Here is a 27,432-nt window from a genome sequence, read left to right on the forward strand (position 1 = left end):
GACCAGAGGTTTCCATTGCGCGACCCTTCTGAGGAAACTACCAATCACGTCGCGGTGCTACTTGAGGGAGAAAGTTACTGCAGGAGAGGGAGCAACTTGGAGGGTGGGGAGAACAATGGCGAGAGGGGGAGGGCTGCTGTTTTTGGAAGTTGGGGGGGTGGGGTTTGTTGGATACCGTGGACGGGACCGCGATCGCGGACAGAGGCAGCACGCTGCGGGGGGGGGGACCAGCAGGGCGAGCAGGGGGACAGCATGGCGGGCGGGGGGCCAACAGGGGGGGGGTGGAATGGCAGGTAGAGTGGAGTAAGCGAAGCAGGCGACCGAAGCCGTTGGTGGGGGGGGGGGGGGGGGCGGCTTGGTGAACTGTACGGGCGGAGGGAAAAGGCTTTTGACAAGGGAAAGCTCATAATGAGCTAGATACTCTTAAGGCTCAGCTCAACAGAGCTTTGAGATGAAAGATCTGGGACAGGCCTCTCATATTCTTGGTATGTGCATTATGCGTGATAGGCATTAAGGACTACTCTATCTATCACAGAGAAAGTACATTCATCAAGTCCTTGAGTACTTCTGTATATAGGATGTAAAGCCTATTGGTTGTCCATTGTCTTCTCATGTAAGGATATCATCGGCCGATTGTCCGCAGACAAATGAGTAGATGGCCAAGATTCCCTATGCATCCATAATGGACAATCTTATGTATGCCATGATAGTCATCCGTTCAGATATTGCTATTATAGTTAGTGTTGTGGAACGTTATATAGCTACAACTGGCAAGAGGCATTGAGATGCCGTGAAGGGTATCATGAGATACTTGAAGGGCACTACTGATATGTGCATATGTTATGGCAACCAAGATACAGGAGTCATGGGATACACTGACTCTAACTATCTAGGACATACATATAGGACATGCAGATAGTAGAAAGTCCACCTTTGGCTATGTGTTCACTTTTGTTGGAGGTGCTTTTTCATGGATGTCCAGGGTGCAAAAATGCACGGCCCTTTCTACTACAGAGGCCGAGTATGTTGCAGCCACTGAGGCTTGCAAGGAGGCCATTTGGTTGGGTTGTTTAATTGTTGACCTTGGTATTACAGATGCTATCCCTACACTGCATTCGGATTCTATAAGTGCTATCCAGTTAGCAAAGAGTCCGGTCTTCCATGCAAAGACAAAACACATTGAGGTGAGGTATCACTTCATTCGTGGGGTCGTTGAGGACAAGTCTATTGACCTTGTCAAGATCTCAACTGACCAGAATCTTGCAGACTTGCTCACGAAAAGTCTCTCTATAAAGCGCTTTGCCTTCCTTAGGAAGTTAATGGACGTTGGATGAGATGACGTCTTTCCTCATCCTCTTGTATCTATGTACATGTTGTACTGTCTTTTTTCTTTTTTCTTCTCACTCCTTGAGAAAGATTTGCTTTTAAGTGGGAGTTTGTTGGGGTTAAAGGCGCCTCCGTCTAGCTGTCCGTGTATTATTACACTGATAGTACCCACACCTGCACACTGCAGGTGGCGGGTGCCTATCAGTGTTACTTCATTCTTTATTCTTTTAGTGACATTTGAATAAAGGGAAGGCTGGTCACACATTGTGATTGTTGGAGTTCCCACATTTGGAGTCTCTCTCTTTTTTTTCTCTTGCTCCATCCGCCATAGCTCTCACCTCTGTGCTCTCTTGCTCGTCGATCCTTCTCACCTTTCAGGAACTCTGTGAGTGTTTGAAACTTGTTACGATGATTCTGATGCCAAATGAGAAAGGAAAATTTAGGAGGAAGAGGCTTGGGAGGTGAGCTGGAAAAGGGTTGCAAGTGGTGGGGTGGAGGGCAGCTGGCACTGTGGAGGCGGCAGGAGAAAATGAACACAGGCTGTAGTAAAAATGGGGGGCATAGGGATGGGAGATGCAATGCAAGGCTGAGGAAGGGTGGTGCAGTATGAAAGCAGGCTGGGAAGTTTCATGAGCAGGGCTGAACACTGATGGTGCTGGCTGAAATCAGTGGTGAGGGGCTGGGGGATAAGGCAAAGGCTGGAGGCAGTGTGCTGGTGGAGGCAGGGTGGAGAAGGGGTTGACTGAGAGAGGAGGTGGTGGAATCAGGCTGGGGGCCACGAGGTGGAGTTCAGCTTTCCTTCATGCTAACTTTTTGATAAACTGCAAATCTTTATAGTTCATCACTATTTTACTCAACCCTCAAAATCTGAGAGTTACCTTCGTCAAATGAACCAGTTCATTTCCTCCATGATTTGGTGTGATGTTGTCCAATATTAAGGTACATGAGATCTATCCAAAAGTAACAGCTTCATATGATTGACTTTCTTACAACCCTAGCCCTTGTACTTGCAGCTATTGGACAAAATATAGTGAGATATTGATTATGCTGGGTAAAAAGGAAGGGTGGTACAAAACATAAAAAGGCATGTATAGATTTACATGGACCCTTAGATAAGGGTATGAACCAAAGAACAACCAACTGCAACAAGGTCCACTTTTCCTAATATACAAAAACAAGTTTAAAGCTAAAAAAATTTAATAGAAAAGAATCGTAGATGAAGATTATGGAGTCAAAGTAAAGATGAACATGTAAATCTCCTCTCTATATAAATTTCTGGAATTAGAAAACAGTGATTGTAACGATATACAATCTGACACAGGGAGGAGCAGCCCTAGGCAGGCCTCTGTTCCAGTTGATAGGACTTGCTTCAGGGTACAAGTCAGCTCACCTGAGTAGATGGAGGCAGCAGTTGCTAACAACACGCTTGACATGAGATTGAAGGCAAGTACTATTCTTCAATAGGTGGGTTGAGGGCAGGTGCCAGGGACTATTCTTCATTACAAGATGGCACTGCCATCACCATCTCTTTCCCTGGCCTTGAAAAGTATATTAACTCCTTGTCTGAGATTGGTAGCCTGTTCATCCACATTATTTATAGAGATAGGACACCCTTCTTCAGAAAATTATGATTCCATCCATTGACAAAGGATTCCTTGCAACAATGTCCAACTCAGGCCTTCTTGGGCAGTGCTTTTCTTGCAGGATGATTGGGCATCTCATAGCACATTGCCGTAGGACCTGACAATGACAATTCTTTCCAGGACGAGGGAGGCAACAGACCCTAGCCTAGCATGAGAAGTGATAGAGAGTGCCAGAGATGGTGCAATGCCAAATACAGGAGACAACATTGGTAAGAGACAGAGAGCAAAAACATGATGGATGGATTGAGGGACAGGGAGGTCTTGGGAGGTAGAAGGTTGGTGGAAATTTGAAAGTAGTGAAAAATCTAACCTACTGATTGAGCTGAGGCACACACACACACACACACACTCTCTCTCTCTCTCTCTCTCTCTCTCTCTCATGAAGTTCCATTTGCCATAACTGCTGTTCCTTGCTCTTGGGCTCCATACCCAATACCTTGAGATGATGTCGTTTGAGAGGTGTCTTCTATAGCATGCCACTTATGGACACTTACACTATGAGGCCTGGTGATTAGATAACCACCCACATCTAATTGAGGGTTTACAAATTTTGGGCCATGCCTACCTGCACCTTGCCTGATGGGCAACCCACACAAAGAGTCTTTCTTAAAAAAGCTACCCAGAAAGCTACATGACCCCTCAAAGCTTGTCCATATAAATTTGTGCATCGCACCAGTCGTTAGGAAAATCTGTTTACCTCATTTTGATAGTTGATGACTTTTCTAGGTATGTCCGGCTTTCTTCTTGAACTTCAAATCTGAAAATTTTGGAACTTCAGGACCATGGTGCAATGTGATTACCATGTCATCCATCCCAAGATCCCATAAAGGATACATTGTCTGAAGACTACATAGTCTCAAAGGCAACATGGCATGGGATGGCCTTACCGATGAACTACCAAAAATTGTACATGTCGAAGGTGGCCCCAACCTTCACTTTTCCAAGGGAATAATTTGTGGTCCTTAAGGCTTCTTACACACCAAATGGCGGATGCCCACTTTGTAAGTGGTAACGAATCAAAGTACTTATTTAGGGGTTGGGCATCTGCAATTCTTTACACATTGGAGAGGATGTGGCCTCTTGTTTACTTGCTAAACATGTGAACTCCCATCCAGGAGTCTTCCCCACCCAGTTTGCAAAGTGACGGAAAAGGGTGCCCTTTTTGCATTTGCAGCCAATCAAAATAATAACAAACATATTATTTTTCACCTTTTTGCAAAATGTGTCCTTTTGGTGAGCAAAAGTTTTGTGTCCATGTCTACACCCAATTTCAAAAACTACACGCTCACACCTGGGCAGGGGTCGGGGCGTCCGCCATTTGGTGTTGAACCAGCTTAGCTTTCAACCCTTTGGTAGGTGCCCACCAAGGGCATGAGGTAGAAATTAGAAAGTAAAACATCTGCCTTAAAGAGTGTATTGCTGCTCTACAGGTTGATCCTCTCCCCAAACTCCTACACTCTTTGCAATGAGTTGCCCCTTTTGAGAAGAATTCAGAAAATCCCAGGCTGCACACTGTCATGTGTACAGGTAGAGTAACAGGGCTGAGTCCTGACAATGCTGACAATGAAAGACTCCAAAGATGGCTAAGGTGAAATGGCTTAATGGCAAACTGCTGTACAGAGACAAACAAACTATAGATGGTAACCAGAAATGAAAATGCTGGGGTGGACCATAAAGTGGATAATGCCTGAAACTGCAGCATAAGTCAACAGAGCTGATAATCTCCTCAGAGACTTGGTTTAGGGCGCACAAGCAGGAGAAAACCAATCTGCTAATGCTGTTACAAAAGGATGCAAGGAGCACTAAAATTCCTCAAGGAAAGTGTCCAAGAGAGATTGGTATCTTTGTAGGCTTTCTCACAAGATTTGGGTGATTGTGCAGCAGGGTGTCTACCTTGCTTTTCAAAATCATGGAAATAGAGGCAACATGCTAGAGAGTCTATTAGAGGGCTTGAATCATCTTGTCCTAAAGAACAGGACAGACATGTATAAAAGACAATGGAGGCCACCATGACCTTGCTGGGAACAACCTGCAAGACCTTGACCCAAAGCAATTAGTTCGAGGCAGGCCTAGCCTACGCCTCTTAATTTGTATCCATCTAGGAGCCAAGTGTTTTCCACGCTTTTATTAAGTGTTATGTGATTTTATAAAATATTCGCATTTGCGGAATAATATACATCTTTAGCATAGCTAAGATATCAGGATGTTGAAGTGCGACTTGGGCTATAGCTTGGTCCTTTTCTTTTTTTCTTCATGGGTGGGGCTATTAGCAACTCTTTGGCTAGTCAAGAGGTTGGGAGTAGAGGCATTCAGCTACCCACTTGTGTACAGATGACTCTAAACACAGAGTTGATGACATGGATGAGAACTTACAAAGTGACATCATTGATCTCAGGCAGTCCGCAGCAGCCATGGAGTCCTTTTCAGCTTCTCTAGCTATCCACTGGAACAAGTCTTGTGAGTTTCATGTCACACCCTAACCCCCTCCTAACTTGAAGAAAAAACGGATGAAAATGAGGTATTGTGGCTATCACATTCGGATAAAATACCATAACAGATTATTGCATAGGAGCTTAATTAAGCTTTCCTTCGCAGGGAGAGTAGTGTGGCAAACTAGGTTCTCCTAGCTAGGAGATGAAGGCCGAGGTCACTTCATTGTGATAGACTGCAGCTATGCACTCCCTTGTGGCAGGACATTGGGAGCCTCACACTAGATGAAACCTAAGAATGGTGTCACATCAATCAGCGAGCTTGATTATGAGTTCCAGAGACAAACTCTTATTCAGAATCCTGTCACAATTCTTTAGGGCTAGGTCCTGAGTTTCTACAAAACCTCTTAGCTCTGGCCCAGTCAGATCTTTTGAAGATTGAACATAATTCACACTCTTCCCTTAGGCTAAGATGACAGACTACCAGGTCTCAGAGGTGCAGGAGTGATGAGAGTACATCTTGAATAATTTATTCATGAAGGAGATGCTGCTTGTTGGCACAGGTCTTCCTTCAGAGATGCCATCAGTTGGAGTTTCAAGAAGACACTAAGTTCTTCTTACAGTCTACTTACAGTTCATGTTAACTATCAAAGATGACTGGTGACAACTCCATTGTTTTCCAAGACATGGTTTTCCAGAAGCACTAAGTTTGTTCAGTGAAAGAGTAATGGAACCTTAAGTAGATTAGAGTCAATTGTGTTACTCTGTGGTATCTACAAGCCTGCACAACGAGTTAACATGACATCGCCAGGGTGCAGTGAAGTGCTAGATGGTTTTTGACCTTTAGCATGAAATCCATAGCAAGATGTCAAATTGAGGTTCGCCTTTCCATCCATTTTCTCCAATTTCAGGATACCAGCAGGAAATTTTTTAACATCAATGTTAGCAATGACTAGAATCTTGGAACATAGTGAAAAAAATGTATCAACATCTTCTCCTAGAATCTTTTGCCCAGTATTATGCAGGTAACTTTTAACAGTAAAGGCATGCTTGTATTCAAGGGTAGATAACTATATCACTATTAAGAAAGCATACTTGTTCAGCATGATATTGTGAGTATGCCTCTTCGATCATCCTACTTAATGACTCCTTTTCCTTCTGCAAGCTAATTGCAGTAGCCTGCAAACCAATGACACTACCATTAAAATAAATATGTTCGGAAGAGATAGAGCTAAATTACAGTAGTGTGCATTAAGGTGAAAGGGAAGAGATTATAATATGATCTTATTTGGAATGAAAGAGAGAAGATTTAGCTTCAGTCTAAGCCCAAAGAAAAAACACCTTTATTGCACAATGTGCGCGTTATGCAACACCAAGACTCCCAAAGATTGTGAGAGAATGAGAACATATAGACACAGCCTAAGCCTGAAGAGAATGAAGACACTTTTATTGCACAAGGTGTGAAGTGGTAATGCAACAACAGGACCATCCACCATGTCTCTCTAATAGCTATGTGCTTACCTTGTTTCAAAGTAAAATATCCATGCCAACATAAAGGCAACTCAATTTATAGAAATCTTTTTTGTTCCACCTCATCTGAAAAACCAAGGTGCAAATCACATATGATAGAACCAAGCTCATGAGAAGAAAATAATGGAATTGGACAATCTCCTAGGCACCCACTAATTGGGCAATCTCTTAGATACCCACTAATGAGTGGGCTTCTAGTCAATGTGACTATTTGAGTGAAAAAGTCTTTGTCGTCTGGCTTTCTAGTCAATTTGATTGCCCGATAGAAAATTTTAATTTCTCTTGGGTATCTCATTAATAATGACCCAAGTATAATTATAGGGTGCTTTGGCCATTGGCCGATATATTTTGATAATGGTTGATACACAAAAAGTTGGTCACATCCCTCTCTCTAAAAGCATCAAATTAATTTAGTCCTTGAGCCAATACATCTTGATAATAGTTGATATACAAAAGGTTGGTTACATCTCTCTCTCTTGAAATCCGTTCTGTCCTCAAGACATTACTTGAAGCACTTTTGGTCCTATAGTTTCTTCATGAGTTGCAAGTATTTTTAGATAGTCTTTAAAATAGTCTTCTAATATCCATTTAGAATCTTAATGAAAGTAATTTTTAAATTTTAAAAGGAACTTACAAAAAATATTCATTTCTTGTTTCTTGATTATATGAAAAACTATTTACTCTAGTTAAAGTATCTCTTCCTCTTTATCTACTTCAAATGGATCCTCTATTACAAATTCCAATAGTGAAGACCCTTCATAAGGCTCCAAGAGATGAATATGAAGACCATTGTGAAAATTTCAATGCTCTAGAAGTTGTAACTTGCAACAAACATCATTAATCTTTTCAAAGATTTGAAATGGACAATAATTTCTTGTTGCTAGCTTAATGACTTGTGATAAATACTTGTTAGATTTTTTTAGATGAGCGTTGTCAAATTTCAATTACACCTAATCTCCTTCTTGTAAAAATGATTGTCTTATTTCCTTATGTACTATCATTTTTTCTCTTTAAAATCTTTGAATAGCTTGTCTGAATTAGGCAAAAGCTATATCCATATCACGCATGAAATGATTGGTACGAAATATCTCCTCCTTTTTTTAAGAATAAGTATTAAGAGTGATTTTCAATATATGATCTCAAAGGATGCTTTATTTTTAGAAGTACAGACCGTGTTGTTATAGGCACACTCTACCAAAAGCAAATATTTTTTCCATTGTTGGTTGGTTTCATGGTGGGAATAGCACTTCAACGAATCCAATATTGTGAGATTGATTATCTCAATTTGACCATCTATTTGAGGATGATAAGAAAAAGAAAATATTCAAAGAGAGCTTACCAAAAGAGACTAGTGGTTTGTGGATCTCTATCGTTCACGAGGCTTGTGGTAACCGATGATTCTTGAAGATTTATTGAATATATTCTAGATGTAAGTTGAGACTTAATAGTCTTCTTGATTGGAATGAAATGAGTTTGCTTGTTGAACTTATCAATAATTGTCAATATACCATCAATTTGCCATTTGTTGATTTTGACAAGTTAAAGATAAGATGTAGAGCAATGCTTGCCAAGGTTGGCTTACAATTGGTAATGGCTGCATAAGCCCTATATGCTTTTGGGAATCAAACTTTATCTTTTGGTACAAAAGACATTCTCTAACAAATTGTTCAATATCTCTTCGAAGACTTAACCGAAAGAAATACATTCCAAGTGCATTGCTTGTGGCCAAAATACCATGATGAGCCAAGTAGGAAGCAACATGACATTCTTTCATTACTTTAGGCTTGAAATCTTTATAAACACATAACTTATTCTCCATCAATACAAATTCATATTTCATAACATAAGAGTTTACCTTTTTACCAAGCTGTAATTTTTTTCAAATGATTTTAAAATCTTCACTAGAAGCATACATGTCCTTCATACTAGTGAAATCTATATGATGAACCATGGACACGGCATGAATCTAAAGCATTCTTGATAAGGCATCAGCTATCTTGTTTTGCTTCCTTGGAATATGCAATATCTGAAAGTTGAATTGAGCTAAATAATTGACTCATCAAATATGCTTTTCAAAAATCTTTGAGTAGTTGAGAAAATGTCTCAAAAGTATTATGGTGAGTTTGATGAGAAATTCTCCATGTAGTGGATAGTTCCTCCAATCTTTTAAAGATTGAATGATGGCTATCAACTCCTTTTCATAGATAATAGTATGCTTTTCTACTATTAGCAACATTTTGCTTGCATAAGCAACTGCATATCCTTCCTAGTTTAAGACTACACCAATGCAATCTCCTAAAGCATCACATTTCACAAAGAAAGGATTTGACAAATTTAGTATAATCAAAGCAGGTCCTTTGTTGATGTAGAATTTTAGAGCTTTAAAAGATTTCTCCTCCAATTCAGTCCATTGCAAGACTGCTGCTTTCTTGGTCAAATCATGCAATGGTCTAGCAAAGATTTGCTCGGGCAGTTGGCCTTCACTGACTCCTTGCCCCAAATTTGAATGTTGGCTGGTCCCTCAATTGAATCTTGTTCATAATTTAATTCTCAGCCCTGAAAATTCAAGTCTTGAGATTTCAATCTCCTATATGCTTCTTGAGGTTGTTGTCAAATCCTAATTTCTATTGTAAATTAGGGTTTACAACACAGAAAAATACAATTTCTCAGCCTCTAGGCATTAGACTGTAGAGATTTTCAGAGCAAGGCTGGGAAATGCTTGGAAAATGAGAGTGAATAATGAATAGAGAGAAAATTTAGAATTTCATAACGAGAAAATGGAAGAAATCAATTGTTGCCTTGTCTAGACAGCCATGAAAGCTATCTCCACTAATAGAACACACCGAATACGATGTTGTTTAGCTGAAACAATCCTCAAACTGCTGCCAACTACTATTCTAGTCTCTTCAGGGCATGTCATTAGCTCTTGGAGAGTCTCTTGTTGGCTGGAAATGGCCTATCAACTGTTGTAGCAGCTATGGCAGCCTTTTCTCTGTCTCTCTTAGCTTGCACAAGGTAGAAATGACACCCACATTGTTTGGTCTATACATAGATGAAGTGTCTGATTACATAGACCGAAGAGGAGGAGCTCGAGCCAACCTGGCAAGGGTGCTGATATTGATATTACTATATGTAGATGATATTGTTCTCATTTCAGATTCATCGGAGGGTTTGCAATGCCATCTAGATGCTTTGCACATCTTTTGTAGAGATAAAGACCTCACAGTGAACCTTGGGAAGACCAAAACCATGGTTTTCAATACTTCAGTAGCATGGGTGACTAGATCTATGTACCGATTCACATTTGGGGGAGACATACTGGAGCATGTGAGGGAATATGTCTATTTGGGAGTCATTTGGGTGGTGTTTCACCTTTTCCTCACACACTTTTAGGATCATTGCAGCCTAGTTATTTTCCCTAGTCTCTCTCGAGTTTGGATTAGTTGGTGCCATAGTTTATCTCCATGGCATTACCTAGTGGACCCTCTAGTCATTATGCTGTATTCTAGCCGATATCTGGACAAGGCTTGTGTGTCCCAATGCCTCCACCTCCATCGGCACCTTATGGAAACATTCATATTCTAGTGCCTTCGTATTAATCGGCACTCATTGGACACTCACAGCCTATTTCTACCTATCCATCTCTTCTCTCTCCTTCTTATCAGACACCACCACCACCACCATCTTATCCTCCACATCCATCTTACCCAACATTCTCGACACCTCATGGTTCTACCTCATTTTTTGCCAAGCATGCATTCAATGACAAGACTTGTTTGAACGAGTCAAACTTTACAACTTGGTCGAACTTGATGAGAAAGGTCCTTGACTCATAGAACCTATCGGATCTTGTGCAAGGGTTGGAGTCTCAATCCAATTCCGCGCTTGTTCCATATGAGGTCGTCTGCTCATGGAAGGCTAGAAATGTCTCCGCTATTGTGGTCAAGCTCATGTAGGGCTTATTGCTTGAGTTTCATTCTCAGCTTCAACATTTTGACTTAGCATCAGGGCGATAGACACACTTAACTGACCATTATGCGGCTCGGGATAGGACCCGTTGAATCAATCTTGACCATGATCTTTAGAACTTCAATATCTTTGACTGAGATGACTTGAAAGTCAAGTTGGTTGAGTATTGGCGTCTCCTTGCCAAATTCTCCACTACAAGGACTCCTAAGTGCTCTGATGATCAGGTCACATTGTTTCTTAACAAGCTACCGCATAAATACTTCAATTTTGTGCAGCAAGTGGTTTCTTTGTCCAATTTACCCACATTCTATGAATTTGAGTGTCAACTATTGCGCTATGCCCGGTTTTTCGATCAGTTTCATATGAATAATCCCTTAGAGAGGGCTCTTGTTGCTTATTCTCAGAAGGGGTAGCAAGGGAAGGATAAACAAAATCAAACTTCAAATCAAAATCCAAATCAAAATAAAAAACAAGCAGAGGAATCACAAGGAAACTCCTAGTTAAACCCGAGTGGCAGAATGTACCTAAGAAGAATAGGTATTCCTAACATTGTCAAAAGATTGGCCATTTTGACGACGAGTGTTGATCAAAGGCAAGAGGCATAGCACCAAAACCCAAGTCATAGGCCCTCACCCCTCAATCGGGGCAACCCCCCTCAAGGGAGGCAGAGTGATGGCAAGGGCCAATGGAAAGGTCAAACTCACACTACCATTGATCAGCCATCTCAGTCGACAACGTTCTCAACTCCAGAGGGCTTGTCTGACTGGTTTGTAGAGGTCCACATCGTCTTCGTAGAGACATTTGATGTGACCCTCATTTACATATGTGAGTTGCCTCCCGACGAGGTTACGGTAGAGGCACATTCATTAGCCGAGCACATCAACACTTGTTTGGATTATAGACAGTGGAGCTACACATCACATGACTCCTATAGAGGACATCTTCCATACCCAAGTCCCTGCAAAAGTTGGGCGGATCGGCGTAAAAAAGAACTCGGTCAAGATCTAGGCTCAAGGTTATGTCAATTTTGCCACTAACAAGGGTCCGGATTTGGGTTTGCTAGACAATGTATACCATGTCCCTCAACTTGGGGTGAATTTGTTATCTATTTAGGAGCTTTGTCGGTTGGGGCGAGCAAGTTTCTTTACAACGATCATAGTTGAGGTCCTTAACTCTAAGACTGGTTTAGTGATTGCTCGTGATGAGGCACGACCTAATGGCCTATACCACATGACCCATTTTCTTTCTAAACCGACAATCGAGGGCTCTATGTTCCACCGCTTCGAGGCATTAGCCATATCTTGAAATCCTACGAATAATAAGTGTCTTTGGCATTTCCACCTAGAGCATCTTGGATATGACTCTCTTTATGAGTTGTCTCGCTGTGAGACTTCCTCATCTGAAGATAGCTCAAGATGTTTGTACAGCATGTCAGCTCGGGAAGTACCACCGTACCCCATTCCATAAGCACTCTACACAGAGCGGAGATGCCTCTTAGATTGATTCATGTTGATCTTTGTGGACCCACATCCACCACTGCCGTCTTGAATGGTGCGCTGTGCTTTTTTTTATAGTGGATAATTATTAAAGATATATGTGGCTCTATTTCCTCAAGCATAAGTCAGATGCTTTCACATATTTCTCTGCTTAGGTGCTGCTGGTTCATAACTAGACGGGTCGTCGTGTTGGTTGCTTGAGGAATGATAGTGGTGGTGAGTTCATCTCCCATGAGTTTTTCAAGTTTCTACAACAACATAGCATCTCTTGCTGCCAACTCACCTCTACTGAAACCGGTCTATGACTTACATAAAGCCCTAGTTCCTTCAATAAACACTTGGTCTTTTCACATACACACAAACAGAAGCCTCACTCCCTCGCTCAACACCAGATTGCCCCCGAAGACCGGTACCCCTCTCGGTATTTCTTTATCAATTAAAAGATGGAAAGTTACAAAAATGAAATGTTCCAAAATACATAACCTGAGAACCATTGGTTTTCATCTTTTCTGAGTAAATCTCAGCTGCATAAGGACAGTACAACATGACTAGAACAACATCCCTTTTAGGATAGCATTTTCTGTAACCATAACTCAATGATTTATGTGCAGAATTGCAGTTTGCAAATCTCTGAATTCACTATTCTTACTATCCAGCATATCCAGCATTTTCTGTGACCAATACTCAATGATTCATGTGCAGAATTGCAGTCTGCAGATCTCTGAATTCACTGTTCTTAATATCCAGCATGTCCAGCATTAAAACAGTCCCACAAACAACACTAAAATCAGAGCTGAAAAACCATGTTCCTGTGTGGCATGGTCATTACTTCCTTTAGTTCATGCATTGGAGAAGCCAATAGCTGCTCCTGAACCTAGACAGTGAGGCTCTTGCCTCAACAGAAGTGCAAAGAAAACAAAGAATTGTACCTTCGATGGAATCAGCCCATCATGCAAAGCATTTCCTCTGAGAATAGAGAGAGAGTTGATCAAAGGGAGCAAGCTCTACCTCCGTACATGAGTTAGAGACGAAGTACTCTCCATGGCTGATGAAACTGTAGCAATCTTCCCTCAGCTCCTCCAAAACTTCATTCTCAGATCTGCCCCTTATACCTATTACGTTTTTTTTAATGCTCTCTCTCTCTCTCTGAAATTTCTTCCACATGGCATACATGTAACAATTTTCCCGTTTAAACCTTCCGTCTAAAATTCTCCATGATCGGTGCAAAATTTGACCTCGGCACAGACCAGAGAATTAATCCTCGTGCAAAAACGAAGATAATGACGCGAAACAAATTCTAGGATCCAAAAATAGTAACTTCCTAAATTTTAGGGATGGTGACCCCTGCATTCCTCAAGTTGTTCCGAGCAACTTTTATCGTTGTAACCACATCAAAAAGTATAATGTGGCTCAGTTATAGTGACTTTTATTCTGTGAGCATTCTTACATGTGCATCTTCTGTCTTGGCCAGGCTCATTGTCCTGCACCATCTCCAATGGGTAAGCACACAATTCCAAACCACTGGCATTCTATTCTTTAGTGGCCATTCAATATGGAACCGGTCCTAAGGCTCAGACAAACCATTAGTCCAATTTGTCCCAATGGCTACCTCTTCTAGCCATGCAAAGATCCCGGCTTATTCCAAGAGAACTCTGGGGGTAAAAAGCAACAGCAACTAAAGAAAAGAAAAATAAAATATTTATATAAGTAAATAAGGAAAGCAACTGCTAAAAGTATCACCACCTAGTGACATACCCCCGTCTTGAAAGAAACAAGCAACCTCGATTACATGCCATACATGCTAACGGATGACACAGGACGATAACAAGATTCTCCATGTTATTGGTGCCATCGCATGTATCACTTGCTAACAAATTACATGGGGTGATGGTAGGAGTTTCTCCACTACCATTTGTGTCATTGCAAGTTCAAGTCTCACATAGGTGGAGGATCACATCATGTATCCAACTATGATTACTAGGAGCCTTTCTAATATACATGTTTTCGAATGCAACACAGGGCGATAGCATGTATTCCTGAACTATTAGTGTCACAACATGTATAATCATTTAACTGAAGTGTAACAAATACAACTTCAAAGCACTGAGATTTCAATCAATGATACATATGTTAATGCTAAGTGTAAACCATACATTCTGCATTATTCAATGAGATGTAGTATTCAATTGTACAATAGAGAATGTACATTTCTTCAAAAAGCATTCTAAGTTACTGGAGATTCTAGCAAGAAAGCTTCTCGGTAAAGTTGCAATAACTGAGGCGAATCTAGTAATTCAGCCTCTTCCATCCATTTGGCATTCATTGGTGAATAGTTCTTGAACTTCACCAAAAGTCTTCTTATAACTCTACCTTTCACTTTCCTATCCTTATGTGCCAGGATCTGCTCAGGAACTAGAATCTCATCTAATTCCTTTACTTCAGGCTGTACCTCTTGAACCATATCTTCTGGCACTTCACCAATAAAAGGCCTTAATAGGCTCACATGGAATGCATTATGAATGTTCCAATTCTCTAGCAATTTCAGCCTATATGCCACATCATTTATCTTCTCTGAGACTTAAAAAGGGCCATAGTAACGCATACTTAGCTTTGGCACCAAACGTTCCTTGCCCTTTTGTTTTCTCAAACATGCCTTTTCAAAATGCAATAAGACCCAATCATCCTTTTTGAACAAGAGTTCCTGACGATGACTATCAATAACTCTTTTCTGTTTAGCTTATGACTTTTCTAAGGCATACTTGACCTTTTTATATGCTTCTTCCCAATCTTTTACATAACGATCTGCTTTAAAAATGTTATCTTTTGTTTGCAAAATGGGAGGCAATTTCTTTCCATCTTCCACAATCTCAAAAGGTGCTTTGCCAGTAGATGAATGCACTGTATTATTATATGCATACTCAACCAATGAGAAGTAGTGTTCCCAAGAAGTCTTATGGTCTGAAACATAACACTTCAGTAGATCTAAAATAGTTGTATTTGCTTCTTCAGACTGTCCATCAGTTTGTGGATGGAAAGAAGAAGCAAATTTCAGCGTAGTGTCCATGTTTTCAAACAATGCTTTCCAAAACAAGCTAGTCATTCTTGGGTCACTCACAATTGACCGTGGCATTCCATGGTACTTAAAGATATTATGCATAAATATCTTTACAATGTGTTCTAACTTAACCTTTTTCCTTACAGGAATGAAATGTGTATGTTTACTAAATTTGCAAATGATAGTCTAGATTCCATCATTCCTTGAAGAAGTTCTTGGAAGATCAAAAATGAAATCCATGGCAATACTTTCCCATGGCCTTTCTGGAATAGGCAGTGGTTGCAATAACCCTGGTGCCTTCTGTCTATGAAATTTAACCTTTTGGCATACAAGGCAAGATCTGACATATGCATCAACATTAGATCTCAAGGTTGGCCAATAGAAAAAAGTCTTGACCGCTTTGACTATAGCATCAATACCACGATGTCCTACATACGGTGGAGCATGACTTTCTAACAAAACTTTTGGCCTTAGCTATTTTGTAACGCATAGTCTTCCATGCATCATGATAAAGCCTTCTTTGAACACATAATGATCATGATGTTGGCCATTTATTAACTATTCATAGATTTCAGAGAAATCATCATCATCAGCATACTGCTCTTTCATATCATCCAATTCATGGTGATAAGAAATTGAAACAGCCGACACATGTGGTTTGCGAGATAGAGCATTTGCAACTACATTCTTCTTGCCTTATAGGAAATTTGCCCAACGCATGTGTTTCTCTGACAATTTAGCATGTGTGAGAAAGTATCTAAGTATTTGACGATCCGTTTGCACTACAAAATCAGCACCAAGAAAATAGTGCTTCCAACTAGAAAGTGCATGGATCACAGCCAATAACTCTTTCTCATAAATTTGATAAGTTCTTTCAACGAAATAAAGTACTCTACTCTCGTATGCCACAACTCAGTCATTCTGCATTAATACAACACCAATGCTATTTCCACATGTATCACACTGCACTACGAATGACTTAGACAGATCTGGCAAACTAAGTACTGCATCTATAGTCATTTTCCCCTTCAAAAATCTAAATGTTGATTTCTCTTTGTCAATCCATTGCCATTTGACATCCTTCTTTTCAAGCGTATGTAAAGAAGAAGCAATCTCTGGAAAGTGTCTTACAAATCTTCTGTAGTAAAAACATAAGCCAAGGAAACTGCGCACATCATGAATAGTTTTCAAGTTTGGCCAAGAAACAATTGCTTCTATCTTTGCAAGATCCATCTTAACACCATCTTTAGAAACTATGTGTCCAAGGAAGTAAATCTCTTCCAAAAAGAATTCACTCTTCTTACCATTAATGAGCAATCTATTATGCTTAAGCTCATTAAAAACTGTAACTAAGTGTTTTCTATGCTCCTCTTCATTCTTTGAAAACATAATCGTATCATCAAAGAATGTGCCAACGAAACTTCAATTAAGGGTGGAAAATTCTATCCATCATCCTGTTAAACGTAGCAAGAGCATTGGTCAATCCAAACGGCATGACTAAAAATTCGTAGAGACCAAATGTTGTTCTAAAAGAAGTCTTATGGATATCCTCTGGCCTAATTCTGATCTGATGGTACCCACTTTTTAAATCTATCCTACTATACATTCATGCTCCCTGTAATCGATCAAGAATGTTATCTATCCTCAGAATCGGAAACCTATTCTTGATCATGTTCTTATTCAAGGCTCTATAGTCAATACACATTCGCCAAGAGCTGTCCTTTTTCTGAACTAGCAACACAGGTGAATAAAACGGGAAACTACTAGGCTGAATTAGTCCCTTCTCTAAAAGCTCATTAACCTGTGTCATAATCTCTTTCTACTGCACTGCACTAACTCTGTACAGTGGCCTATTGGGCAGACTAGTCCCTAGAATAAGATCTATGGTATGATCTTCAGGCCTCTCAGGGGATAAGTCTCCTGGTAACGAATCTGAGAAACAATCATTGAATTTATCCAAGAAAGCCCTTCTACTTTCATCTAGTACGGACACATTACTGTCAACTTCATTAACTTGCTTTCCAAAAACCAAATACGCAGAAATATGATTTTTCATTACAGAAGTAATTGTAGAAGCAGAAACAACTGGGACAATAGACTCTCCTTTAAGCTTCACATCCAACACATGAGTCTTGCTCCTATGTACAAGAGTATTTGTTCTATTGTAAGTATCCAAGATAGCATGCTTCGTGTGGCACCATGGAATACCCAGCAGAACATCACAGCCCTCTAAAGGAAAAATATGGAACTCCTTTGTCTCCACATACCTCTAAATGTGCATACGGAGTTTGTCAAGAATGGGGATGATAGGTTCAATATGTCATGGGCATGCCAAATCAGCCTGTCCAACTGGTCCCATTTCCTCAGGATGTATACCCAGCTTAGCTGCCAATGTTGGTGAGATAAAGTTTGCACAAGCTCTAGGATCAAGGAAAATAAGCACTCTAGAATCTCTGATCTTTCCCCAAGCTCTGCACAATTTTGTAGCATCATCAGAGCTGATTGATCTCCCACCATATCAGGCACTAAGCCAATGCTAGGCTTCTTTTGACTTGGCGCATCTTTATCCTCCGCATCTTTAGAAGATTGTTGTGGGCACTTAGAAGCAATATGGCCTTTTTGTTCACATATAAAGCATTTCCCAACCATCATTAAAGCCTTTCTTTCTTCAAATAATTTGCCAAAAAGTGACCTCTTCTATCCTTTGCCCTGTTTAAAAGAAGTTTGAGGTTTCTGCTGAAATCTTTTCTTCCAAAAAAACTTCTTTGTAAAGTTGGTCCTTTTTGCAAATTGCTTCTTCTTCTTGCCAGGATGCTACTTAAACTGAGAATCCTTCTTTTCAGTGCCTTTAAAGCTGTTAGCTTTTCCTTTCAACAATGCATTTGCCATACCAGCATTTTCAATTAATTGTACCATATTTGTAACCCTGGTCTTGGTACAATAATCCCTGATGGCTTCAAGCAGACCGGAACAGTACTTTCCAATTTGTTTTGAGAGGGGCACTATCCTGTAAAAACTCATGGGCAAAAGTGCTTCTCAAAATTTCTTATTGTACTCTTCTAAATCCACACAATTTGATGTGTCCAATTTATGCCATGCAGTCGTGACATCTACTTTAAACATGTTAGTTAACCATGACGCTGCAAATAACTGTTTGAAATGAACCCAAGTGGCAGGTGCCTATCCTTGCATCAACAATATGTTCCACAATTGCAAAGCATTACCTTTCAAAAAAGTTGTAGCCTTCCGCACCTTAGAAGTCTCAGTAACATTCCCTCCAGTGTAAGCTATATCAAACTGCTATATAAATGTCAAAGCTTTCAGCTTATCTTGCATATCACTGAAGGTTTCAAACTTTAATGCCTGGCCACCCTCTTTATAGTCTTTAGGCATTGCACTTTTTGGTGTCAAGTTGTCGTAGACAGGTGGTTGTAAAAAGGGGAGTCCCTTAGACGCATTATTAGCATTAATTTCACCTATCTTAGCTGCCATATGCCCACTAGGCTGAAAAAAACCAGCCGCTGCATTTTGTACTCCAGGCATCAAATAAGGACTCCACAAAGTCTGATAACCAGGCTGTAGACCAATATTAGCATAAAGTGGGTTCACTACCTCAATAGCCATCATTCCTGGTGGCCCTCTAGGCAAATATCCCTGATAACCCGTGGGTAATCCAACCATTGCTTGAAAAACTGACCCACCACCAAAGTAACCAGGATAAGTAGCAAACTGAGGAGGAATAGTCTACTGTGCCACTTGTGCATAACTACCTTGACCATTCACTCCCTGGTCCTATGCTTGTGCTTCTTGTTGCACTGGACCTGTCTCCATGTTTGCCGTCTTTTCCACATGCTCACGCACTTTAGAGGTTTGTCTTTTTGAGCGCTCCATGGTATGATGTGATGACTCAGCCTGAGAATCCTCATTATGTGACTTAAAATTTTTTTGCATCCGAGGATTCTTTACAAGCTGTTCGAAAGAGCTAACCATACTAAGGACTTGTGCCATAAACAAGTCCTCATGTTCTTGCTCCTCATCCTGTGGTTCAATCTCGGTTCTAGAAGGTGCTGACACCTGTGCACCCATACTCTCTCTTCAGTGTCTATGAGCAGAAGAAGAACTCTCTTCTTCATGGGGGAGTTTTCCTTTGCCTTTATCCATGTCTGCCATCTCTCTAGTCCTGTAATCTCTGTAAAACCTGTGCGTATGGCATTTTCACCCAAAACTGTCCGAGCTTAAATTCTTACAGAAAAGAATTCAAATCCCGGGGATGGAACCATCAAACCGGTCTATGACTCACATAAAGCGGTAGTTTCTTCAATAAACACCTAGTCTTTTCACACACACACAAATAGAAACCTCACTCCCTCGTCAACACCAGATTGGCCCTGAAGACCGCGCCCCTCTTGGTATTTCTTTATCAATTAAAAGATGGATAGTTACAAAAATGAAATGTTCCAAAATACATAACCTGAGAACCATTGGTTTTCATCTTTTCTGAGTAAATCCCAGTTGCATAAAGACAGTACATCATGACCAAAACAACATCCCTTTTAGGATAGCATTTTCTGTAACCATAACTCAATGATTTATGTGTAGAATTGCAGTCTGCAAATCTCTGAATTCACTGTTCTTACTCTCCATCATGTCCAGCATTTTCTGTGACCAATACTCAATGATTCATGTGCAAAATTGCAGTTTGCAGATCTTTGAATTCACTGTTCTTAATATCTAGCATGTCCAACATTGAAATAGTCCCACAAACAGTACTAAAATCAGAGCTGAAAAACCATGTTCCTGTCTGGCATGGTCATTACTTCCTTTACTTCTTGCATTGGAGAAGCCAATAGCTGCTCCTAAACCTGGACAGTGAGGCTCTTGCCTCAGCAGAAGTGCGAAGAAAACATAGAGCTGTACCTTTGATGGAATCAGCACATCATGCAAAGAATTTCCTCTGAGAATGGAGAGAGAGTTGATCAGAGGGAGCAAGCTCTATCTCCGTACATGAGTTAGAGACGAAGTACTCTCCATGGCTGAAGAAACTGTAGCAATCTACCCTCAGCTCCTCCAAAACTTCATTCTTAGATCTACCCCTTATGCCTATTACGTTTTTTTTAATGCTCTCTCTCTCTTTTGGGAATTTGTGCTACATGGCATACATGTAACAATTTTCCCGTTTAAACCTTCCTATCTGAAATTCTCCATGATCGGTGCAAGAATTGACCTTGGCAGAGACCAGAGAATTAATCCTCGTGCAAAAACGAAGATAATGATGTGAACAGATTCTGGGGTCCAAAAATAGTAACTTCCTAAATTTTAGGGATGGTGACCCTTGCATTCCTCAAGTTGTTCCGAGCAACTTTTATCATTGCAACCACATCAAAAAGTGTAATCTGGCTCAGTTACAATGACTTTTATTCCGTGAGCATTCTTACATGTGCATCTTCTATCTTAGCCAGGCTCATTGTCCTGCACCATCTCCAGTGGCTAAGCACAGAGTCCCAAACCACTAGCATTCTATTCTTCAGTGCCCATTCAATATGGAACTGGTCCTAAGGCTCAGACAAACCATTAGTCCAATTTGTCCCAATGGTTTCTCCTTCTGGTATGCAAAGATCCCGACTTATTCCAAGAGAACTCTGGGGGTAAAAAGCAATAGCAACTAAAGAAAAGAAAAATAAAATATTTATATAAGTAAATAAGGAAATGAACTTCAAAAAGTATCACCACCTGGTGACATCTGCCAACTTCCCCTCTTAGAATGGAGTTGTAGAGTGTAGAAACCGAACAATCATGGAAATGGCACGCTCTATGTTGTTGGCAACAAAGCTCCTTGAGTGCCTTTGGGTTGAGGCTGCTAACACTGCAGTGTATATCCTTAGCCGGTGCCTGACTGCAGCTCTTCCTCGGAAGACCCCGTACGAGGCATTCTTTGGCTCTCAGCCTATCATATCCCACTTTAGAGATGCGCATACCTATAGGTTTGTTGTAGGGAAACTTCTTTGGTTACTTCACACTAGGCTAAACTTAGCTAACTCAGTTAGCATTCTCAATCAATATTTCACAGCACCTAGGATGTCACATTGGATTGCATGTCTTCGTGTGTTGTGTTATTTACGGTGTACTTATTCTTATAGCCTCACTTATGGTTCTGTTTTATATTTGTAGAGGTACACTGATTTTTATTAGGCAGGAGATCGTGACACCCATCGTTTCTATGGCGACTACTTCACCTTGGGCCTAACTTCTATTTCTTGGTCCAGCCGTAAAAGCAAGAGATGGTAGCAGCTTCTACGGCCAAGGCTAAGTATAGGGCTCTCTTTAATGACACCACCAAGGCCATCTATATGAGGAGCTTACTGGTGGCGCTTCACTTCCCTTGTGACTCTCCTACCATTGTCTATTGTGACAACCAGAGTGCCATTGCCCTTGCGGGCAATCTGATCATCACTCCATGGACGCGGCATGTGGGAGTCCACTTGCACTTTTCCAGAGAGCAGATTAAGCTAGGCACTATCTGGCTATAGTTGGTGCCTTCATCAAACAATTTTACAAACATTTTAACCAAAGTGGTCAACTGGCTGGTTCTTCAATATCTTCTACCCAAGATCGGCTTGGGTGCACCCTTCCCTACTTCAAATTGACAGGATGCTTCCCTCTTGCTTTTCCTTCCAATTTGAGAGGGGACGGCTACTTCTCTTGATAGTGACAGTGATAATGTTTATAGTTTTTAGATATTCATTCATTATTTTGTACTATACTTATGGACATTTGTAACTTCATCCACACTGTCAAGATGACATGATTATAAAAGGGCACTTGGACAAAAGAACAATTCCTCTGCGAGGACATTGTCCAAGTGGCACCGTTGCATTGCATTTTTTGTGAGCATGACATCTTACATCTCCCTTTGCATTACTCCCATGCATTGGCATTTTGTTCATGTAAACATGCATGTGTGCGCATTTATCCCTTTTCGGTCTTTTGGAGTGGGCGACTCTGGATCCACCATATTCGTGGCATTGCACATGGCAGTCTCCAAGCCAATTCCCCTAGATTGCTTGCTTGCTTCACATCTTTGCTATATTTGTGCCACCCATACCTTAGCCATTTTCCTTGTTCACTAACACCCAATAATGGTAGGTATAGTATACTTGTTTTGTGAAGGTCTTGGATTTGAATATTCCTTCTCACTCTCTCACTTAGGGCACGGATACTCAATAGAACGAAAATTGATTTGAACCCTAACTTAATGTTAAATCTATCAAAACTACAAAGCCCTAAAAAAAAAGTCCCTAGCTGATTTCATCTACCTTTGCAAGACTTGATATGCCTCTGGGCAGCCGACGTGCACCCTTTGTTCAATGCCCTGGCCTCTTTGGGGTGATCACTTTGGCTCCCTTGGGTAAGATAATTATCGCCTGTGTAGTCTTAGTAGGCCATTGGGCAGCTGATGTACACCCTTTGTCTATTGCTCTGACTACTTTCGGGTGGGATGCCTTGGGGTAAAAGATAAGGGAAAAAAGAGCTTGGCTCACCTACTTCTCGTGGCACCATTGTTGGGCCTAAGAGGAGGTGTTGAGCTAAAAATGCATTAGCTTCACTTAAAAGCCCCAAAACATCCTTAATTAAGGAAGAAACCTTGTTTATTTAAAAAGAAATGTGTTCCTAGAGAGCGTCTCCATCCCATAAGCACAAATCCACCTGGGAAGGACTAAACTTTCTATAAATAGGTATGCTTCCCTCCATTCAGTCCTAATCTCCTTTTTGCAAGTTTTAGGTGTTTTCAGCTTGCTGCCCATACCCCATTCGCGGAGGACATTGTAGTCCAAGCTGTCCATTGTAGTCTTCACTTATCTGGAGCCTGTTTCTAGCCCTCCATCGTCAGTTTGCTACTGTTTTCAGCCACGCGACGCTATCCGTCATCCAGCTGTCGAACAACCTGCCACCTCAACAGACTTCTACATTTGCAAGCCCCAACTGTCTCCCTACAGATTTTCTCTCTTCTCTAATTGTCGCCATTATCTCCTCAGCTTGTCGCTGCTATTTTCTCTCTCTTACAACCTAGGTTTGTTGTTTTCTCTCCTCACCTGCATTTTTAGTCTTTCTCTCTCCTACATTGCTGTCTGAGTCAGATCCAGCCATCCTTGGTTGCGTTTATTGGTGTTCGACATCCGAAGGCTGCCTTGGTGCGATTCAGTATCCGTTCAGAGTATAATACACTCTCCATCTCATTACCCCTGCCTTGATCCTTGAGATACTGAAAATTGAGATATAGTATTCATTCACTACATAGTGTGTTTGCTACATGAGCATTGTATATTTAGTAGTTATATCATTTCATTCATTCTTTGTGTTCATTGTTGCTGAGTTACCCTAACCCTAATTGTGTTCTTCTATCAGTCTGTGCTTTCCCATACAGTGTTATTTGTGTTTCTATGTTAGGATACTTCTTCACATCATGCATATACTGCCATACATGGAATTGTGCGTTCCATCTAATATACCCAAATACATTGGGTATTGAGAACCATGCATTGGCTATTGCATACCATGGGGATTTATGCTATGCATTCGCATATGTGGTCCTTGCTGCCCCATGTCTGCATTTGCATGAATACCTTGCTGTCCATATTCCCATGGAGTGGCACTACCAAGTTGGCCATGCATTTGCACTCCGTGTCCCCCCAAGTACCAATTGTTTGTGCTCATCAGCAACTTTGGGCTCTTCCAATGGAGGCTTAGGCATTTCCTTCTGTTCTTCTAGCTATCTTGAAGCTCTAGAAAGTGCCTTCTTCTCTTTGCCTTTGTTGTCCTTCTTTGGGGCATTCAAGAATTGACTAAACTCAATTTGGTCATTCACGTGAATGGCCTATCAATTATTGTAGGAGCCAAGGGCATTGTCACAAATGGGAGCTCGTAGCTAGCATCGTTGTCTAGTACATATGGACAACTAGATGTACCCATGCTATGAATAATTTGGACATATCTATTGTAGAGACTCTATGCTAGATTTGTACAGAGATTGTGCATACTCTCCATGAGAGATCGGAGAGGATACAAGACAATTGAGAGACTTTGAGGAGGAGAGATGCTTTCTCAAAATATGGGATTTTGACACGTTCTTGCTTTTCCAAACCTGTATGATTTGACATTATAGATTGAAGCATGTATATCATAAGTTTCTTCCAAGGCTCGTTGCCTAGAAGGAGATTCTTGACAATGAGCTTGACCAATGATGCTCTACTCTGGTTATTTGGATCTATGATCCCCAAGCCTCTAGAATATGAAATAATGCACCACATGGCTGTAAGAAGAACCTGCTTGGCAACCACCATTCTCCTTGCTAATGAAAGCCTCACCAAGATCCAACAAACAAGTTTCTATTTGATGTTCAAACGAAGAGGTACCAATTGCTACTCTGAAGTAATGTCAATCCCCACATAGCATCCAAGACATCTCATCGCACTTCCATGGGAAACAAAAGTGAATCCTTGTGTGGTTGGCATTTTTACTATTTAGAACCACAACCAAAATCCAGAGGACTTGTATCAATTAGAGGCACTTGATGCTTTGCAAAACATCTCCATGGCCACTACAAAGGCTCTAAAATTGTTATCATCCCCATCTAAATAAAGTGTGGTATCATCTACAAACCCTAGTTAAGGAGCTCCTCGAGCTCAAGGATGGGCAAACTGATGCCTTTGATACCAGTGGATCTGTTTGTCAAGAAAGAACTCATGGCCTTTGCTACAAATAGACACAAGGAGGCTAGTGGGCAATCCTGTCCAATTGATCTCTAGATTCTTGAATCTCTCTCATTTGGCCTCCTTGATAAGAACCTAGTTGTGTGTTGAGGAATGAAGAGTTGCAACTCCCATTACCCAATGCTCTTGGAATCCCATCCTCAGCATAGTGCCCTCCACAACCTCCTAATCCACATGGTCATATACCTTCTAGAAGTCCAAGAGGAGCACAATGTGGTCCTGGTTCATGGAACATGCAGGAGCAATAGATTCCCAAAAGATGGATATGTTATCCAAGATGTGACACTCTTATATAAAGACTACCTAGGTGGGGTGGATAATATCTACAGTCAATGGGGATAGTCTAAGGCTGATTGCCTTTGCAAGGATGTTTTAGATAGTTCCAAGCAAAGTGATTGGCCTACATTGTGTGGAGCTCTTGGAAAGCTATGATGAGGCATGTATTCATAAGATCCCATTTGCTCAGAAAGAAGGAATTATCTAGTCTATCTTCTCTTAGACACTTGCTTAAGGCAAGGCTAGAAGTGCCTTTTTGGCTCCTCGTCTGTAGAAAGGGCCATTAGATGCCTACTCATTCTCTTGGTGATCACCCTCTTGGTGCTTTGCCATACTATCTCTCTACCCCTCTCACAGTCTGGGGGTCTAGTCGTGGATCCTAGCAAGGTTATGTATCTGTATACCATGTCTAGAGTGTTTTGGCCATGTGATGGGGAAGAGATATTTATTAACCCCATTTCCAGATTGAGTGTAGAAGGAAGCTCTCATATGAAACATGTACTCTGATCTTGCCTGCTTCATGGCATGGCATCAATCTCTAGTCTGGCAATATGCATCCTCTCAGCCAATCATCTGTAACCTGGACATCTCTCCTCTTGCCTTTGGAAAGCATCTAGTGATGCTCTAGGAGTCTTCTCCCTCTCTAGAAGACAGTGTCTTGACCTCCTACTTGAAGAAGGATGTGATCTCCTGCAAGCTCTCATCCAAGTTTCTAGCTGCCCATTGACCTAAGAAAGGCCTAGGTCCAAAAATCCATGCAACTAACTCTCTAAGATTGTTATCATAAAACTAGTGCTTTGGAATCCTGACATTAGAGTGGGGTACTGTGACTCTCTCAAAAAGAACTAGCTGAATCAGCGAATGGTCTGATAGAGTTGTGCCAAGTATGATTCCTACTAGGACACTCTTGTTGCAAGCCCACTCATCCACATAGAATTGATTGATCTTGGAGAAAGTCCTAGCTCTTGCTGCCCTGTCTCTCCTAGAGAAATGGAGCAAGCCTTTGGATCTTCCAAACTTTGCTACAAAACATGGGTCCTATCCCCTGATTTGAATCAAGAGCTTCTCCCATGAAACTTGCATCTTCTCGGATGGTTTCTATGCATCTAATTCTCATATCCTCTGAGGCTTCCACCATGTTAAAGTCACCCGCTACTATTCAATGGCTGATATGGAGTAAGGATTGATTTGAGGATAATCCAGCACTCTCTTTTCTTGCTAGCGATTCAGGGCATAGGTGTCCCACAGACTAATATGCATCCTCCACTCTCATAGAGACCGACATGGCTCTCCTTGCGATGAAGATGCCAAGTACTATACCGATTGAGTCCACTACTCCCCAACACATGGAACTTCCTACAGCATCCTCTCTCTTGAGAGGTGGTGCTCCTAGAGCATGAGAAAATCTATTGAACCTCCCATTAATGCTCTATGTAGGTCCCATCTCATGAGGCTCTAGACCTACCTAAGAAGTCAAAATTTTGAACCCTCATACATTCCATAAGAGGTTCCTAATGGGGTGCATTTGAGTCTCTTAGATTTGCATGACTCTATGGTCCATGTCTATCTCTATTGTCTCTCAGAGTGCACCCTATCAAGCTTGTCTCTACCATCTCCTAGATACATCTTATCAAGCCTCCTCTCCACTAGCTTTGCCACCACGGGCAAGTGGGGAAAGTGCTCACAGTATGCATCGGAGTCATCTGCCTTGTGTATCAGCTATGTCCCTGACTTGATGCGTTTCTTGGACATATGAAGGAATCAGCTCAAAGTGAAAATTTGGTAACCAAAGGATACTATAGACATTGGTGCTGCTACTGCCTGTGGCGTCTCTTGGAGGGCTATTGGTGGCTGGTCTGCCTTTGAGTAACTAAGCTGCACCACATCTGTCAGAGGGGCTGCTACAAATTGGGGGCCTATGGAATCTCTAGCTCTTGGGTG

At 41.2% G+C, this 27,432-nt stretch overlaps 1 protein-coding gene and 1 pseudogene across 3 annotated transcripts in view; both read right to left on the bottom strand.

Annotated features, from left to right (window-relative positions):
* Positions 1–27,432, bottom strand: part of LOC148014886 (uncharacterized) — a 274,224-nt gene that overhangs the window by 20,237 nt on the left and 226,555 nt on the right. For all 3 annotated transcript variants that reach the window (XM_087665463.1, XM_087665466.1, XM_087665465.1), the window contains one exon: positions 6,494–6,577. In XM_087665463.1, the coding sequence (XP_087521589.1) occupies positions 6,494–6,577 (84 nt within the window). The remainder of the gene's footprint in view (positions 1–6,493; positions 6,578–27,432) is intronic.
* On the bottom strand, positions 18,749–19,618 carry LOC148014887 (uncharacterized; annotated as a pseudogene).

The sequence above is a fragment of the Lygodium microphyllum genome, chromosome 24 (assembly GCF_053477565.2).
Source record: "Lygodium microphyllum isolate KBCC chromosome 24, Lygodium_microphyllum_v1.1.10, whole genome shotgun sequence".
NCBI lineage: Eukaryota > Viridiplantae > Streptophyta > Polypodiopsida > Schizaeales > Lygodiaceae > Lygodium > Lygodium microphyllum.